Source organism: Suncus etruscus, chromosome 2 (assembly GCF_024139225.1).
Source record: "Suncus etruscus isolate mSunEtr1 chromosome 2, mSunEtr1.pri.cur, whole genome shotgun sequence".
Taxonomy (NCBI): domain Eukaryota; kingdom Metazoa; phylum Chordata; class Mammalia; order Eulipotyphla; family Soricidae; genus Suncus; species Suncus etruscus.
The window spans coordinates 119,808,387-119,826,125 of NC_064849.1; the positions used below are offsets into that span (position 1 = coordinate 119,808,387).

The following is a 17,739-nucleotide window of genomic DNA, read 5'->3' on the forward strand; positions in this document are numbered from 1 at the left end:
CTATTTTCCCAGCTCCTTCATGAGGGAGAGGCCCTCTCCTCAAGATCCAGTAGCACTGAAAGGGAGTTATGGATGAAGGAAGTGTATCTAACCACCCCTTCTCTGTTTCTCCAGCTGAGAAGAGAAGGAAAGGGACATAAAATTTAATGAGCAGTTTTACAATGTGCCAGGTGCTTACATATGTTATTTTATTTTAATCCCCCAAACAACCTGGGGAGGTATTTCTAGCCACGTTTTGCATGTGAATGAAGCAAGATTCACAGAAGTTAAATAACATGACCAAAGTACTCAGCATTTAAGAGTTAGGATTTGTTTGAATCAAAGTTGCCTACCCAGGCCTGCACAGCACTGTGCCTGATGTTTGCTTTGTTTTTCTTGAGTTTCTCTGGACTGAGAATGTGAATAGTACCATTTTATTGGGTTCTGGTGGCCTAATGATAAAACAATCTGCTCTGTGAGGTCTGAGTTTATGGGATTTAGTGCTTTGGCAGATTATATTTTTGTAAAATAAAAATATATTTAAAGAGACTTGTTATGTAATTCAGTTTTAGTTCTTTAGAAATAGCTATTTGTCTTTGTTTTTAGTAGAGTGCAAGAATGCCACCTTTTTTGTCCTCATTTATGTCATAGAGTATAGGTAACTATACCAGATTTTAAATTCACAATTTCCAAACATCTGTCTTCAGGGTTTGTCAGAACTCCAGAAAGTCAAAGTTTATTCTCAGAACTTTATCATCCAGTTTCTCAGAGATAAAGACCAGTTGGTGGTGGGGAAAGAAGTTTTTACAGCCCTCTAGGGATTGTCTATGAAGAAGCATTTCTTGCTTCTCCTGTGGATGATGGGGTATGATTTAAGAACTACAGAGAGTGAGTTGGTAGACCTTCAAAGATCTCTCACACTGCTGCAAAATCTTGAAATAAGATTCTATTGAATTTCTACATATTGGCTCAGTATTACACCATCTTAAGAAGTAATATGTTATCACTTAATTATATGTGCCATAATAGTATGTATTTCCTGTATTGCAGGTAAAGCTTTTCACCACTAGCAACATCAGTAGGTTTCAACCAACCAAAATCAGATTGATCTTTGGATATTATGTTACTACCATAAAGCTAAACAAATGAGAGGTGTTAGCTTCCCTGAGGGTAAAGACTGCAGGATAGGAATGGATGCATGACCATAGAACTAGAGACCCACTTTATAAACACTGTCATTTTCACTTGGTGTCTACACCCTAATTGCTTACCTGAGTAATGGTGGCTGAGTAGAATATAAGAGATTTAGGAATCTTGGGTCAGAGCAGTGGTGCAAGCAGTAAGGCGTCTGTCTGCCTTGCCTGCCCTTGCCTAGGACGGACTATGGTTTGGTCCCCCAAGCCAGGAGCGATTTCTGAGCGCATAGCCAAGAGTAACCCCTGAGCATTACTGGATGTGGCCCCAAAACCAAAAACCAGAGAGATTTCGGAATCTTTTCCAGAAAAACATTTGGATTTTTTTTAATTTTATTTATTTATTTATTTATTTATTTATTTATTTATTTATTTATTTATTTATTTATTTATTTTGGTTTTTGGGTCACACCCGGCAGCACTCAGGGGTTACTCCTGGCTCTATGCTCAGAAATCACTCCTGGCAGGCTCAGGAGACCATATGGGATGCTGGGATTCAAACCACCTTCCTTCTGCATGCAAGGCAAATGCACTGTCTCCATGCTATCTGACTGCCACAACATTTGGAATTTTTAAAGGAATTTGAGAACTTGGAAGATTACCTATAATTACTTGGAAATTTCATAAAACCTTTTCATCTTTGGTGGCATTAGGTTAATGAATGTTGACTGTATCTAATATAGATATGTATTTATTTGTTTCTTTGCATATAGATACACTTGAAACATTCTCTAGTTATATTTTATAGCTTTAAAATACTTTATGATATAGTAAATATTTGATGTAATAAAATTGGATAATGTGTGGGTTTCTCTCCAGTATAGTTGTACAAAATCAGAATTCACTTTACTTCATTCTAACTTGTACAACTCTACACGCAATAAAGAAAGTGATTTTGCAAAACTCTTAGGATTCCATCATATTTTCTTAATGGCCTTCTCTTGTTAACACACTGTCTTTTGAAGCACCTTCTGTTACAAAGTTAAGACTAGTCTCTTTTGCATCCTTTATTTATTGTCTTGGGGTTTTCTGTATAATCTAAATACTTTTGTGAAGAGGAAAGGGGTTGATTTGATGTCAAAAGAAAAATGTATTGTTAACCTGGACAAGATTAATGTTATAAATGGTTAGTTGATATAACTATTTTCCTAGAAGGTAACTTATTTCTCTGTACTCTATGCACCATCCTGGGAAAAGGGTTGGGTGAAGACATGGTAGCTTGCCTGATGAATTTTGTTCCAGTAGTACAAAAAAATGCAAGGATGAGAGACCTGGAGATGGTAATTTTGCACCATTCAAATTTCTGTCAAGCACTAAAACCTGTGTCTAGGATCCCAAAGGGATCCCTTTAAAGTTTAATGCTGACCTCTGAGTATGACTTTTAGAGAGGGAAGGTGGGACCAAATGGTTATTCAAATCTCTCACCCCTCAAATAAGGATTATTTTACACATGAGAAAAAGCAATGAAGAGGAGTTTGTCTTCCCCTTGACTAACCAGGCGGCCATGGGTGGGAGTTTCCAGTTGACCTGCAAGCTATAATGATCTAAAAGTTTTTGCTCGTGTAGCGTGTGAACGTCTTCTCTCTGGAGCATTGATTGGTCAAATGCTCATTCCTCAAGAAGACTTGAGCCTCTTAGGCTCATTGCCACTTGGTGATTTTTGTGCACTTGTGTGTGAGCATGTTTTCTAACTCTAATTTGAAAAGAAGGTAGTTGTGACCATGGTAAACCTAAGATTTTTGGTGGGTGTTCCAGTTTCACCAGCTGACACTGATTCCATTATGTGTCCATGTTTTGTTCTATGGAGGCATATGTTGAGCATGTTATTGAAAGAAGGACATTTTAAATAAACTTTCTTTGGTCATTGATTATGAAAGGAAGCCCCCTCAGAGTTAATTTTTGTTGGGAAGAGCTGGTTGAGCTGAGCTTCTTTGTCCCCTTTTAAAAGTGTAATTTAAAGGGAAGAAAGTTATTGAGCTACGGAGAATTTTCTTTTTCTTTTGTTGTTGTTGTTGTTGTTGTTTTTGGACCACACCCTGCCGTGCTCAGATGTTACTCCTGGCTCCGCACTTAGAAATCAACCTGGCAGGCTCAGGGGACATATGGGATTGCTGGGATTCAAACCCGTGTTGGATGTGTGCAAGGCAAATGCCCTACCTGCTGTGCTATCACTCCCGCCCTCGGCCCTCAGGAGAATTTTCTCAGGTGTCCAACAGATTCAGAGCTAGGTAATGATGGCTCACAGCCAGCTGTAGCTGGCAGCATCCACTAAGGCTTACTGGTGATGTTTGTACTGTAGTAGGTGTGTTGATATGGCTGTGTAAAAAATACTTTATTTACACCATTTATTTTTTAATTTAAAATTTTTATTTAAGCACCATGATTACAAGCATGATTATAGTTGAGTTTCACCCCTCCTTCACCAGTGCAACATTCCTACCACCAATGCCCCTAGAGGTAAGGTGTCTGCCTTGCAAGCGCTAGCGTAGGACGGACCTCAGTTCGATCCCCCACGTCTCATATGGTCCCCCCAAGCCAGGAGCGATTTATGAGCCCATAGCCAGGAGTAACCCCTGAGCGTCAAATGGGTGTGGCCCAAAAACCAAAAAAAAAAAAAAAAGATTTTATTTTATTTTATTAATTTTTCTTACCAGTAAAGTGTGTGTATAAAAGGAGGGGGTGATTAGGTTTGAATGATAAATATTTTCACTTGAAAATTGAAATGTACAATTTTTTTTCTTGCTGCTGTACTTCACATTTGAAAATATTAAAATATTTATTGTACCTGAATGCAGAAGCTGAACAAGTCCTCTTTCTTTCACCTAGGTTTCCATTTGAGCGGCACAGTGACAGAACCTGCAATACAGTCGGAGCCAGAAACTGTTTGCAACGTGGCCATCAGCTTTGATCGTTGCAAGATTACCTCAGTGACATGCAGCTGTGGGAACAAGGACATATTTTATTGTGCTCACGTTGTGGCACTGTCTTTATACCGCATCCGCAAGCCAGATCAGGTCAAACTTCATCTTCCCATTTCAGAGACTCTCTTTCAAATGAATAGAGACCAACTACAAAAGTTTGTACAGTATTTGATCACAGTGCACCACACAGAAGTTTTGCCAACGGCTCAGAAATTAGCAGATGAAATTCTTTCTCAGAATTCTGAAATCAACCAAGTTCATGGTGAGTCTCAGCATTTATTTTATAGATTTCTTTTCTATATTTCTTTATTTCTCAAATTATAAAAACAACTTTAGATAAGTTTTCAAGATTTCTTTTCTATATTTCTTTATTTCTCAAATTATAAAAACAACTTTAGATAAGTTTTCAAGATTTCTTTTCTATATTTCTTTGGTTGGCTTGTTTATAAATTTAGTATGATATATTAATTATGAAAAAAACATTTTTAGTCATTGAATTCACTATTATTAACAATTATCTATAATATCTGTTTATATTTATAAACTGTTATCTATAAACTATAAACTGACTTGTACATACTCATTTTTTTATTTTCTTAACTAGAAAAGTTATAGATTGTTTAATATTGTGAAGATCATTCAACAAGTTATTATAAAATAGTGCATCTTAGAGAACTTAGATTATAAATATCATTGTGTATAAGTAGCTTAACAGGACATTCGATCAGCCTGCAAAAGGCATTGGAATCACTCCCTGGCACTGAAAAAAAAAATGTTGAGATTCTTTGACATCTTTCATACATTGAGCATGTTACCCATTTTTCCCCAAATACATACTTGCAAAATGTTGACTCAATAAGATCCGTGTAACTTATCCACCACTTATTTCATATAGTATACTAATATAGGATATTTTCAAATTACAGGTTGCTGTGCTTTTATGCCGCTCAAACATAAATTTTAAAATGTTTTAAAACAGCTTAAGAAAAAGACACAGTCTAGATATATTGCAGCTAAGGGTCCTATTACTTTTTACCATTCTTTAGTTAAAGTGACTTGATACTATGTTTTCAATTTTTTTCCAGGATATTGCATATAAAAGTGTTTAAGGAGAGCTGTTTGAGATCATGTTTTTTAGCACTTTGTAAATTGTAAGATTATATCATGGGAAGGACTGTAGGGATGTATAAATGAACAAGCAAATGCAACTTTTAGGCCAAGGAATAGAACAGTTTCTGATTTTGAAAGGGTTTCTCAGGGTCCACCCATTTGGAGTGTCTAGCATTTCTCCTGGGAAAGTGCTAGAGACTTGGGAAACTGCCTCAAGTAATCCCTTATAGTTCGTTGATGTCAGTAAATACTGATTTAGTTGTTGACTTTGAATTTGTATCTGACTTTTCACCCAAAACCATGTTTATAAAAGTTATTCAGACTTTCATTTAATTTTATTTCACTCATTATCATTGCTCTGGAATTGTACTGCCCAGTAGGAATACAATGTGAAGTCACATGTTCAATTTAAAATATTCTAATGCAGGGGTCTCAAACTCGTGGCCCGCGGGCTGTTTGCGGCCCTCTGTACAATATTTTGTGGCCCTGCCCTAGAGGAATCTTTTTTTGTTTTGTTTTGTTTTAGTTGTTTGGGTCACACTCCCCAATGTTCAAGGCTTACTACTGACTTAGCATTCAAGGATCACCCCGACTTTACCTCCTGCGACCCCCAGGTAAATTCAGTTTGAGACCCCTGTTCTAATGTCTTCATTTAGAAAAGATCAAGTTATATAAATCATGCTTAGTTTATATCTGAATATATCCAAACTATCAATCAAACATTTTGCTTAGGGGCCAGAGCAGTAGCACAACCGGTAAGACGTTTCCCTCCACCCACCAAACAATGTTAGACCCCCAACATCCCACCTGGTCCCCAAGCCTGCCAGAAGTAATTGCTTAGCACAGAGCCAGGAATAACTCCTGAGTGCCCCCTGAATAACTCCTGAATGTGGCCCCTGAAAAATATTCAGATTAATAGTGCACAATAGCTATAATTGTCCATTCAACAAAAATATAGATATGTTTTATTTTCCCCTTGTTTGAGCTCTGGTGTCTGTTTAATACTTAGAGCATATATCAAATAATATTGTAGCCATGTTGCTAGTAGTCAGCAGCCACATGAATCTAGTGGCTACTTTAGTGGACAGTACAACTTAAGAGTCGGATCACTATGAGAACACCATTACTTATTTGTCCATTCCAACTAGCTATAGACCATGTTTTGAATAGAGCTGCTGTGAGCATTCTTTTACCAGTCTCTTGGAGCCTTGAGATCATTTTTAATGTGATTTTTATGTAAGAGGAAACTCCATGTAGCAATATTTCTTCTAGTGCTCCTCATATTAGGCTTGGCTATATTAAAGTAGTTATCATAAGGTGTGTAAAGCATTTTACTTGGTAGAGTCTGCCAACATTAAATAACAGAATTGTAAACAGCTTTGCCACCAAAGTACCTTGAACCCAAGCACAAGCACATGCACTTAAGGACTTTCTCAAGTAGGCTTCTGCTTCTGTCAGAGCATTTGTCTCAATCTTTTTGCTTTGTGAAAATTTAAGCTTGCTCTAACAGTCATCTAAGGGATTTCACAGGATTCTGTTTGGGGCTGCTTATTATGTTCTGTAGAGGCAGAAGAATAGGGTGTACAATTTCTTTAAGCTTTCGTGAATTTCCTCCCCCCCCCCCCCCCATTTTTCTTTTTTGGGGCCATGGAGGGGATACCCAGTGGTACTTCAGCGGCTGGTGCACTGTGTTCAGGAACCATTTAGTGTGGGAGATAGAACTGGGGTCAGCAGTATTCAAAACAGGTGCTTTAATGCCTGCTCTCTTTATTTTTTTATTTTTTTACTTTTTTCTTTTTTTATGACAATTATTTACTTTATTATTAGTATTATTTGTGGATCTGTCTACATTCTTAATTCATGTGCACTACTAGAGTCCTTTTGTTCTCAGTTTTTAGTTTAACTAGAGAGTCATATCAAGAATCATTTTATTCTGCACTTATTTTCTGTGTTTTGAATGGGGGGGGGAGGGGTGGGCCACACCTGGTGGTGCTCACTGGTTACTCCTGGTAGGCTCAGGGGACCATATGGAATGCTGGGGATTGAACACTGGTCTGTCCTGGCCGGCCATGTACTAGGCAAACACCCTACTGCTGTGCTATCACTCTGGCCCCTGTGTTTTGAAATTTTTTATTTTCTCATCTAAAAGTGTTTTAAATCTGTTTCTGTGTTGAAATGATGGGACTAATGAAACATGTATACTAAAATTGGATGTATGCATACTCTCACATGACATTGTACATCTTCTTTAGTTTCTGAAATTAGAAGGAAAAGGCATTAAAAAAATACCAGTTCTCTTTAGAAGATTCCAAGAGTTTTTTAAAATAACTTTTGTATGAGAAAAGCTTCATGAGAGAAGTGAACATAAGCAGTTTATCCTGCCAGATTTCTCCACACTTAATTTATCATCAGATTTACTCTCAGCCTGAAATGGGCCAATTACATGAGCTGCTTTCCTGCTTTCCACTCTAGTGTGACAAGCATTAGGAAAAGGAGCAAGGCAGGAAGCAGGCCATGACCCCAAGTGTTGAAATGGGAAATCTGCTTCGTGGAGGGTCTTACTCTGTTAGATGAATGACTTTGTAATAGGTGGGATTTAATATGTTTTGCAGTTTATTTGTGGTTCTGCCTGCCTTCAAATATCTGTACAGAAAGTATTTTATATATATATATATATATATACATATATATATATATATATATGCTGTCTGCATTATTTTGGGGAGGTTATAGAGGGAGATGATGCCGGGGACCAAGTAGGATGCTGGGGTTCAAACCAACACTGTGAGCAAGGCAAATGCCAATTGCTATGCTATCTTTCCTGCCCCTAGCTTTAGCTTTATATATATTTTTGGAAAAAAAATTTTTATGAAAAATGTCTTGAACAGCAATATTGGAAATAGTTAATTTTTTTTTTTTTTAAAGAAAAGGCACTTTTAGGAGCTGGAGTAATAGCATAGAGGTAGGACATTGCCTTGCACCAGCCGACCCTAGTTAGATTCCCAGCATCCCATATGATTCAAGTCTGCCAGGATTAATTTCTGAATGCAGAGCCATGAGCAACCCTTGAGCGCAGGATGTGGCCCCAGAGACAAAAAAAGAAAAGAAAAAAAAAAGGCTCTTTTATTTTGTTAACAAAGCAAGCTTAGGAAGGGGTTTCCATTCTGTTATCATACATAGGTAATGTAAAGGTAATGAAGTTTCCCCATCCAGATCTTTTTCCGAAGAAAGTCATATAATCTATAAATATAAATTACGTTGATAGTGTTTTCCTTCCCTTAAAAGCTTATTGCTTCTTCGAATTCTATACACACCTTTACCTTGTTACTTTGAAATTTTTAGTTGTTAACTTTACTTACATATGTTTTAGAGTCATTGTGATTTACAAACATGATTGAGTTTTAGATGTACAATGTTCTAACACCAATCTCCACCAATCTCCAGCTGATTCGGATTCGATCCCTGGCATCCTGTATGCCTGCCAAACCTGCCACTTTCTTTCACCAATCTCCCCTACCACACCACCCCAATCTCTGTTGCAGGCACATATTTTTGTTTGTTTATATTTTTATTTTTAGGCTGCACCCAGCAATGTTCAGGAGTTACTTCGGTATCTGCACTCATGAATCAATACTGGCAGGCTTGGGAGACCATATTAGGATGCCAGCGATTGAACCCGGGTCAGCTATGCCCAACATAAGTACCCAATCTAGTGTACTGGCTCCAGAAGGCACCTTTACCCCCACCCCCTTTTTGGCATTGTGGTTTACTTGTAAGAGTAATTTAAAGCCCCTGCAATTCTATTTCCGGCACATTGTTTCTCATTCTTTACTTGCAAGCTAAGCATTGCAAATTTATAACTGAATAGTGTTTAGATTAATAAGTCAAGGAGAATGAATAAGTGATATACCCAAGGTCACACATCCAGAGAAAAAGAATTGTTGAACTTGCTCATCAGAATCATTCCAATTAGTAGACTTCTTCATTTTTTGGTGATGCTGAGGATTGAACCCAGGATCTCACACATGTAAGGCAAGTGCTCTGCCAGAACCCCTTTCCCTATTTAGTATATTTCATAAAGTTTCTCACGTAATTGTTATTAGATTATAAATTAGCCACTGTATGCTAATTAGTGATTATAAGATAATGATCATCCCAAGAGGTTACATGGTGTAGTTTTGCTCTTTTTAAGCAAAATATTTATTCTAGGCTCTATATTCTAGTAAACGTTCCCAGTTTCTATATTATAAAAGATGCCGATACCTAATTGCTAACCTCACTCTCTTAGTTCAGTTCAACCTTTGCTGGTCCTTTCTTAGAAAAGATTGCTATAGATTTATAAATTGTGACAGAACTCAAATCAGGATGCCTAGAGTTCATTATTGTCTATGTATGACCTGTTTGACCTTGAGGGAGATTAATTTTTCTTATAATTAAAATGTTGATCATATTCTTCTAACAGCATTAGAAGAATTTTAATGTTATAATGTGTGCATGTATAATATAATAGAAGAGTAACTGAATTTACTTTAACCGGTGGTATCTACATGTGTTCACACAGGAGTAGCTGATAAATTGGTTTTCTAAATTATATTTTCTCTTTCTGACACTTACTTCCCAAAGGTATTAGACAGACTACAACTCAGAAGGATGGGCTAAGGCTAAACTGTGGCATCACCTCCAGTTTGGAACAGAGGGAAAAGAAGGGATCATTTCAGTAACCCATTAGTGTGAAGAGCCTCAACCATCCCCAAAGTAAACTATACTCATATCTCACTTCTCAGCCATGTGCCCTGAGAGACCACCAGCTCGCCACATGTCAGATAAGGATGGACATGTACTTAAATTCTGTACCTCTGATTTAGTGCTGGTGTTTTTATGGGGACACTATAGGAACCTAGTATGCCCAACAGTCTTTATCTCCCCCTCCTTTTCTGCTATCTAAATGCACATTCTTCTGCCATGATTTTTTTAAAAACCAAAACCATAAATTGTACTTATTCCTTCTTGCTTTGCTAACTTAGCCTAGAATATCTCTGTATCCCCACCATCTTAAATTAAATCTCAGTCTATTCAGATTCTCCCAGTTGTTGCCAAACAAGAATACACACATAGCAAGCCCATTTATTGTACAGCTTATTTTTACTGGATGATAAGCTCCCACAGGACAGAGGCTGTTCTGTGCACCTTGGTAGTCTCTCTAAGGATTATGCTTATGCTATGATAGGTACTCACAGTCCCATAAAAAAGAAAGCAACACTTTTCTTCATTCTTGGCTGTTCTTAGTAGAAATTTAGAGTCTTACCTTTAAGAGCCATGTACACATGTTACCTCTCTATTCCAGCAGTATATGAAAGCCACCTGACAAAGGACCCATGTCACACTATCTTTCTTTTGTTTCCTAGAGGTTGTTCATTGCAACGGACCTTGCATTAGTGTTTCCAAACTGTCCAGTGAGATAGTTTTATTATAGGAGTTACCCTTTGTGTTTAATATTCTTATCTAGACATTCAAAGGATATATTGGTGGACAATATTATTAGTAAACGTGTTCTACGAGAAAGAATTAAAATTGCTTTAAAGAAAGTGTCTCAGGTCTGAGAGACAGTACAATAGATACAGTAGATAAGACACTTGGTTTGCATGAAGCTGGCCCATATTGGAATCCCCTGGCACACATACAGTCCCCTAAGCACAGCCAGATGTGCCTCCTATTACACACACACACACACACACATATGCGCGCGCGCGCTTAAGAATAAATCTCGAAGCTTAAAAGTAAAAAAAATAAGACTTCATGTTTAAAAAATCGCTAGTAATATAGAAATATATAAAGATAAAAGACAAGACGTTGGCTTCTTCTTTCCAAAAGCTCTTTACCTTCATCTTTAGCAGTTCCTTTATTCTGCCAGGTGACGACTACCTAGAGTGTAGTTTTTATGAGATGTTTTTCTTGGTGCACAGGTATGCACTTAATATTTTCAAAAAAGAGTTTAAACATTTTCCTGCAAGTTTCCTTTTTCTCAGTATATTGAGTATCTTACATTAGTACAAATCTGTAACTGTTTGAAGGTTAACTAGTGTGCCTCATAGCTTTCAGTGGTCCTCAAACTATGGCCCACGGGCCACATATTGTATTTGTATCTGTTTTGTTTCTTTATTGCAAAATAAGATATATGCATTGTGCATAAGAATTCGTTGATAAGTTTTGTTTTTACTACAGTCAGACCCTCCAATGGTCTGAAGGACAGCGAACTGGCCCCCTGTTTAAAAAGTTTGAGGACCTCTGGCTTAGATATATATAACTCTAACTGAGAATTATTTTCAGTTTTTCCCTACATGGTACTTTGTTGTCTATGGACATCATGTCTGGGGGGAAGGGAGATGGAGGGGGAGAGAGGGAGTGAGGAAAAGAGGTAAGAAAGAGAACACTAGGAAAGAGGGACAAAGAGAGAGAAGTAAGGAGGGACTCGCAAGCAGCGTTCAGGGGCTGCAGGGCTAACTCTTGGTAATACTCAGGTCTAACTGTGCAGGCTTAAAGATCCAGGCTATTTCTGGTGCTGACTGCAGTCACTGGGCCATGCCAGGGGCTTTATGCAGTGCTGGGCATCAGCCTGCCTTACTCTGCATGCAAGAGAGATATGTATTCCAGCCCTTTGAACTACTTCTGCTGCCCCTTTGCAAATACTTTTTTTTTTTCCCTTTAATTTGAGGCCATAGGCATCACTCAGGGCAATTATCACTGGCTCTGTGCTAAGGGCAAGTGCCTTAGTCTCTTACCATCTCTTGAGGCCTGTGCAAGTATTTTTGAATAATATTCTCAGTAACAGAAAAGCCAGGGCAAATGGAATATATCTGTTTTGAATTTGATAATTTTGCCAAATTTCCCTTCGATAATGACCAGTTTTACCTTTAAGTTTTACCTATTACAGAAGTTAATGCTTTTATAATTTGGTTTTGCTGTCTTATTGTAAAATCTTGCTTGGGCAGGGGTGATAATTTTTTTCTTTTCCTCATCCCCCTCACCTTTCTTAATTTAGAGAACTCACAAGTCTCTAGCCCATGAAGAATTTACTAGGATGATGCTGAGACTGTCAAGCTACTTTTAGCCTAAATCCTACCCTTTCTCTTTTCTCCTTCCACCTCCAAACCTAACTTTCTCTCACACCCTGTAGCCAAATCTGAAACTAGTCTAACTGTTAAGGATACTTAACCCAGTTTCTCCTTTAACTGATCCTTGACAGTCTCCATATTATCCTAATGAACCAATTTTACCTCCCCTACAATATTTTTTTCTATTTTTTTATCTTGGTTTTGGGCCACATTGGCTGTGTTCAGGAATCACTTTTGGCTGGACTCAGGATTCCAGGGTCCAAACCTGGGTCCTTTGATGCAAGGGAAACTCCTTATCTACTGTACTATCTCTCTAGCCCCAACACAAATTGGTTTTTCCTTCCTCTCATTGTTGAATTTATCCTTGTTTAAGAGCTAAAGTAGCCTGAGTTAGACTGTATTCTCTGCTTTTTAGCTCTGATACTGTGGACAAATACTTAAGTTTTATCAAACTTGTTTTCTTATTTGTAAAATACAGACTATATTGGGGCCGGAATGGTGGCGCTAGCAGGAAGGCGTCTGCCTGACAAGGCTTCTGCCTGGTGTCCCATATGGTCCCCCAAGCCAGGAGCAATTTCTGAGTGCATTGCTAGGAGTAATCCCAGAGTGTCACCGGTCCAAAAAAACCACACACACACACTAGGAGTAACCCCACACACACACACACACACTAGGAGTACCACACACACACACACACACACACACACACACACACACACACACACACACTAGGAGTAACCCCAGAGCATCACACACACAGACACACAACAGACTATATTAAAGAGTATCTTTTTCATAAGGTCAGGGAAGTCAAAGCAATATTTCTACAAGTGAGTAATGGGCACTGGAATGATGGAATAGAGGGCCTTGCTAAAGAAGGGAGGGTTCCAAGAAGGTACCCAGTGATTTTTTTTTTTTCTTAAAAGGGGCCAGTAGGACAGAGAAATTGGGAACCTCTGACTGGGTGAAAGAAGTGTGTATTTTTAATCCCTATTATTGTGATGTGGCAGTTGATGAGTATTCAAGGCTGTAGTGGCTAGATGAGGAAACTTCTTTACTACCTTCCCCAAAAGCAAACTCACATTATAATTCGAGCAAAGCATTCTTAAAGCTTGCAAATAGTAGATCATATTAATAAATCTGAAGATTGAATTATGCAAATATGAGGCATTCTGAGAATTTTGCATTTAAATATTTATATTTTTGTGCCAATACTTTTATTAGCTAAGTAATGGAAAATTACTTTACCTGTTATATACTGTTTATACTCTGCATTTTTCATGAGCATTAGGGAATAAACCAATGCTTTATTGCTTTTTTTCCATATAAACACACAATTATTTCTGTACAGGAATAAGTGTATTACTGAACTTATAAAGTAAATTAAATGATAATAAGAGATGATTAATAAAGTCAGATAAGGGCAAAATAATAGAGGAGGAGCTATAAACCCTGACAGGCCTATTTGAATTTCCTGAGATATATGACGATTACACTGCTACTATTTACTTCCTTGGCATTTTGCAGAAGGGAAGGTGGCTCCTTGTGGGAACAGAGCCTGGCTCAGACCAGGGTGTCCTCTGTCATTAGTTTCCACGATAAAGCATCTCCTAGAGAGGATACCCCACTGCTTCCTAGTTGTCAGATTTATCTGGATTGTTCCAGAACGAAAGGTTTAAAGGATCTGGCTCTTTCATATTGCAAAATGAAAAATTAAAATGAAGGGGACCAGTCATTACTTTGAAGTGAAGATTTAATTAAGAATAAAATTTGTCTTTCCTAAGTTTTTTTCCCGCCACACACTCTCTTTAGTTCTTTTTTCTCTTTTCGAGTTGGAATCACCGAAGATTATAGTCTTGCTTATTGCCAATGGTTAATGCTGGAATTCAGCTTTCAGTTTATAACACCAGTATAAGGTAACTTTAGTTAGTTTTTCTTTTCTTCTTCTTCTTCTTTTTTTTTTTTTTTTTTTTTTTTTTGTGGGTTGGGGCTTTAAAGCAGTGCCTCTGGGAATCCCCTCTGGCAATTTTTGACCAATTAGTTGGTGTTTTAATATGTGGGCCTGAGGATACAGTGCTGTGTGGGCCCTGTAATGTTGGAATTGCCTGGACTGTCCTCGCATTGCTAGGTGGCTCAGGGGGTCCAGAGCTGAATGTGGCAATTCTGGAGCGACCATATGTTTTCAGGGCCTGAACAAGGCATGTGCCTTAACATCTCTCCTATCTTTGGCCCCTTAAAGTGTCTTTGTAAGTTAGACTTAATGTTTCTTACCTATACGAATAAGTATAATTCAATACCAATACCAATAGGTATAGTCAAATTGTAGGAGATAGTACTCTATGTAGAATAGACTGGACAGTTTAATACATTGATAGAAATGGTTGAGGGGCTGGAGAGATAGCATGGAGGTAGGGTGTTTGCCTTGCATGCAGAAGGACGAAGGTTCGAATCCCTGCATCCCATATGATCACCTGAGCCTGCCAAGAATGATTTCTGAGCATAGAGCCAGGAGTAACCCCTGAGTGCTGCTGGGTGTTGAAACAATTATTTGGACAATAGTGTTCATAATCACAAAATTAAAGACTGATATAAAGCTATTGACATAGTTTTCTCTGAATTTGTTTTTCAGCAGGTTAAAAAGAGAAGGGCCAGGAAGAACATTCATGAGTTGCAATACATGTCTAGCTTATTCAAGGCCTCACATTTAGTCCCTGCACCACTGACTATATGGCTCTGATGCCCCCTAGCACTGCTGACTAAGCTAAGCCCCTTGCATCTCTGACAGTGACCCCACAGCCACCTTTAACCAGTAGTTGGCCCTTATTTAAAAGTAAAGAAGAGGAAGTACTAAGTTCTCCCTTTAGGACTCAAATTTTACAGACTGAACATATATTTTGCAAATTTTGACGGCATCTTGTCTCACAATTCAGTATTTCATTGAGTTGGTTTTGCCTATGCTTAAGAGCACCAGGGTTTGTGTGTCCTGAGACAGATACCTCATTTAGTGTGTTTTAAATAGACTTAATTCAGTATACTAGATTGTATCTGTTTTATATACTTTTCAGGACCCCAAATACTTTCTGCCATAAATAATACGCCATAGTGCTTATTGTTCTCACTAAATGTAGACTCTCCTCCACTGTCTTGTATCCTGGGCAAAGGTTATGATTCAGTCTGAACTGGTACCTCAATAGCTGTTTTTCACAATGTACCTCAGAAATTTGTATATGCTCTTAATTTTGAGAACCACTTTAGTAAGGCAGTTTTGATACTGGGGTAAGTAAAAACTAAATCAAAATCAAATCAAATTGCAAATAGAGGAAGGCAAAGACTTGGACATTGATTCTGCTTATCCATGGATTCTTCTTTGCCCTCTTTCTACTGCATTACCAATGTAGGAGAGTAAATCAAAACCTCAGCTGGGATGAGACTGCTAAATGTTTTACTTTTTTTATTTTATTTTTGGGACCACTCTCGGTGCCACTCGGTTTGGTTAATCCTGGCTCGGCATTCAGAAAATACTCCTGGAAGTCTCCAGGGACCGTAATGGGATGTTTGGGATTGAACCCAGGTGGCAGTTTGTAAGGCCCTACAACTGTGCTAGAGCACAGCCCTCCAAAAATACTTAACATTTTTCAGCACATAATTTCACTTTTTCTCAAGGCTTGAAACCTTGAAGAATTTAACTTTGGCGATAAAAATGCTCACTAAGATTAATTGTACAGTTATAAATGTTTATATAGCCTTTGTAAATATAAATAAGGATAAAAATATGGTTGATTTAAAAACACTTTGATGACCATTTAATTTACAGATATTGATTCTAGCTTCTGCCCAACTAGAAGAGTAGCTAATTCCTTTGATATTTATCTTTGTATATCTTTCTCAAAACAAAATGCTGAGTACTTTCTTTCTGATCAGAGTTGTTAGTAAGTACAGATTAATGTTGGTAGAACCTACCTTTTATACAAGGTTTAGGCTGTCACTATTCAGGCAAGTGTTAAAGGGTCAAAAGAAAAGCGATGATTAACACTTATGAATGGTAGTCAAATGCATAGTTGATTTTAATAGCTAAACTTTAAATGTTAAAGTTTAAAACATAAATTTAAATAGTTAAACCCTAGCATTAGGGTTTGATCAACAAATTCAATCTTTTAGGGGAGATTATTGTTATTATATAAATTTAAGCTCTTAGTTTATGAAGTATAGTATACCAGTCATTGCTAACTTGCTGAGTGTGTTTAGAGTAAATTTGTTTTATTTATCAATTAAATAATCTTTGTGTTTTTTTATGACTGAATACATTTTCTGCATGCTCACATGAGAGCTTTTCTCATAATTTTTATTGCCCAGTTAATTTTTTATCCTCACATTATAGAAATTCAGGGTTGTGGGAAGGGAAGCTGAGGAATTTAAGCGATTCGCAGAACAGTTTTCCCAAATTGTTACTAGATTTGAAGACTTCTGAATTTTAATCCACTAAGAAGTTCCACACATCCTTTCATTTGTATCTAGATTTTACTAGATTGTTTGCAATAATTTGTACATCATTTTTTCCTTTACTCATTTTATTTTGTTGTTGTTGTTGTTGTTTTGCTTTGTTTTTGGGTCACACCAGTGGTGCTCAGTGGCTCAGAAGACGCTCCTGGCAGGCTTGGGGAACCATATGGGATGCAGGGATTTGAAGCCTCATAGGTCCTGGGTCAGCTGCATTCTAGTCTAATGCCCTACCACTCACTGTGCTATCTCTCTGGCCCCCTTGCTCATATTATAAAGAAATAAGTTCATTCTAATACTAAGTCTACCAAAGACAATAGGTATAAAAAGACATAATTTGATTTTCATAACTCTTGATAAACAATTCATGTATTATTCATTGGTAGTAGCTATCTTTTTACCTTGGTAAGAACAAAAATCTATACACATGTAAATGAAACAATCTATTAAATATAATTCTAAGTGATAATGTTTTGAACATGTATTTTTAGGGGCTAGAGTGGTGGCTCAAGCTGTAAGGTGTCTGCCTTGCCTATGCTAATCTAGAACAAACAACGATTTGATCCCCTGGCGTCCCATATGGTCCCCCAAGCCAGGAGAGATTTCTGAGTGCATAGCCAGGAGTAACCCCTGAGCGTCACTGGGTGTGAACAACAACAACAAAAAAGTATTTTTAAATTGATGAGTTATCTTATCAAATCACTGTGAGATATAAAGTTAAGTTATTAATAGCTAAGTTTCAGTGATAAGTGTTTCCCCAGTTACCCTCCTGTCTTCCCCATCTCTACCCTATCCTCACCCCCATATAGGCACTGTGGTTTGCAATATTAAAGGGACCTCATATATATCATTTTACTTTGTTTCAGTTCCTAGTACTTGTCCAGAGTGATCATTTCCAACTATTACTGTCATAGTGTTACCTTCTTT

At 37.6% G+C, this 17,739-nt stretch overlaps 1 protein-coding gene and 1 long non-coding RNA gene across 2 annotated transcripts in view; one reads left to right on the top strand and one right to left on the bottom strand.

The window, feature by feature from the left end:
- Positions 1 to 17,739, bottom strand: part of LOC126001558 (uncharacterized) — a 998,123-nt gene that overhangs the window by 596,832 nt on the left and 383,552 nt on the right. The window lies entirely within an intron of this gene.
- The window catches only part of ZSWIM6 (zinc finger SWIM-type containing 6), a 211,819-nt gene that overhangs the window by 124,669 nt on the left and 69,411 nt on the right, over positions 1 to 17,739 (top strand). Inside the window, exon 2 of the mRNA XM_049768750.1 lies at positions 3,999 to 4,355. Coding sequence (XP_049624707.1) covers positions 3,999 to 4,355 — 357 coding nt within the window. The remainder of the gene's footprint in view (positions 1 to 3,998; positions 4,356 to 17,739) is intronic.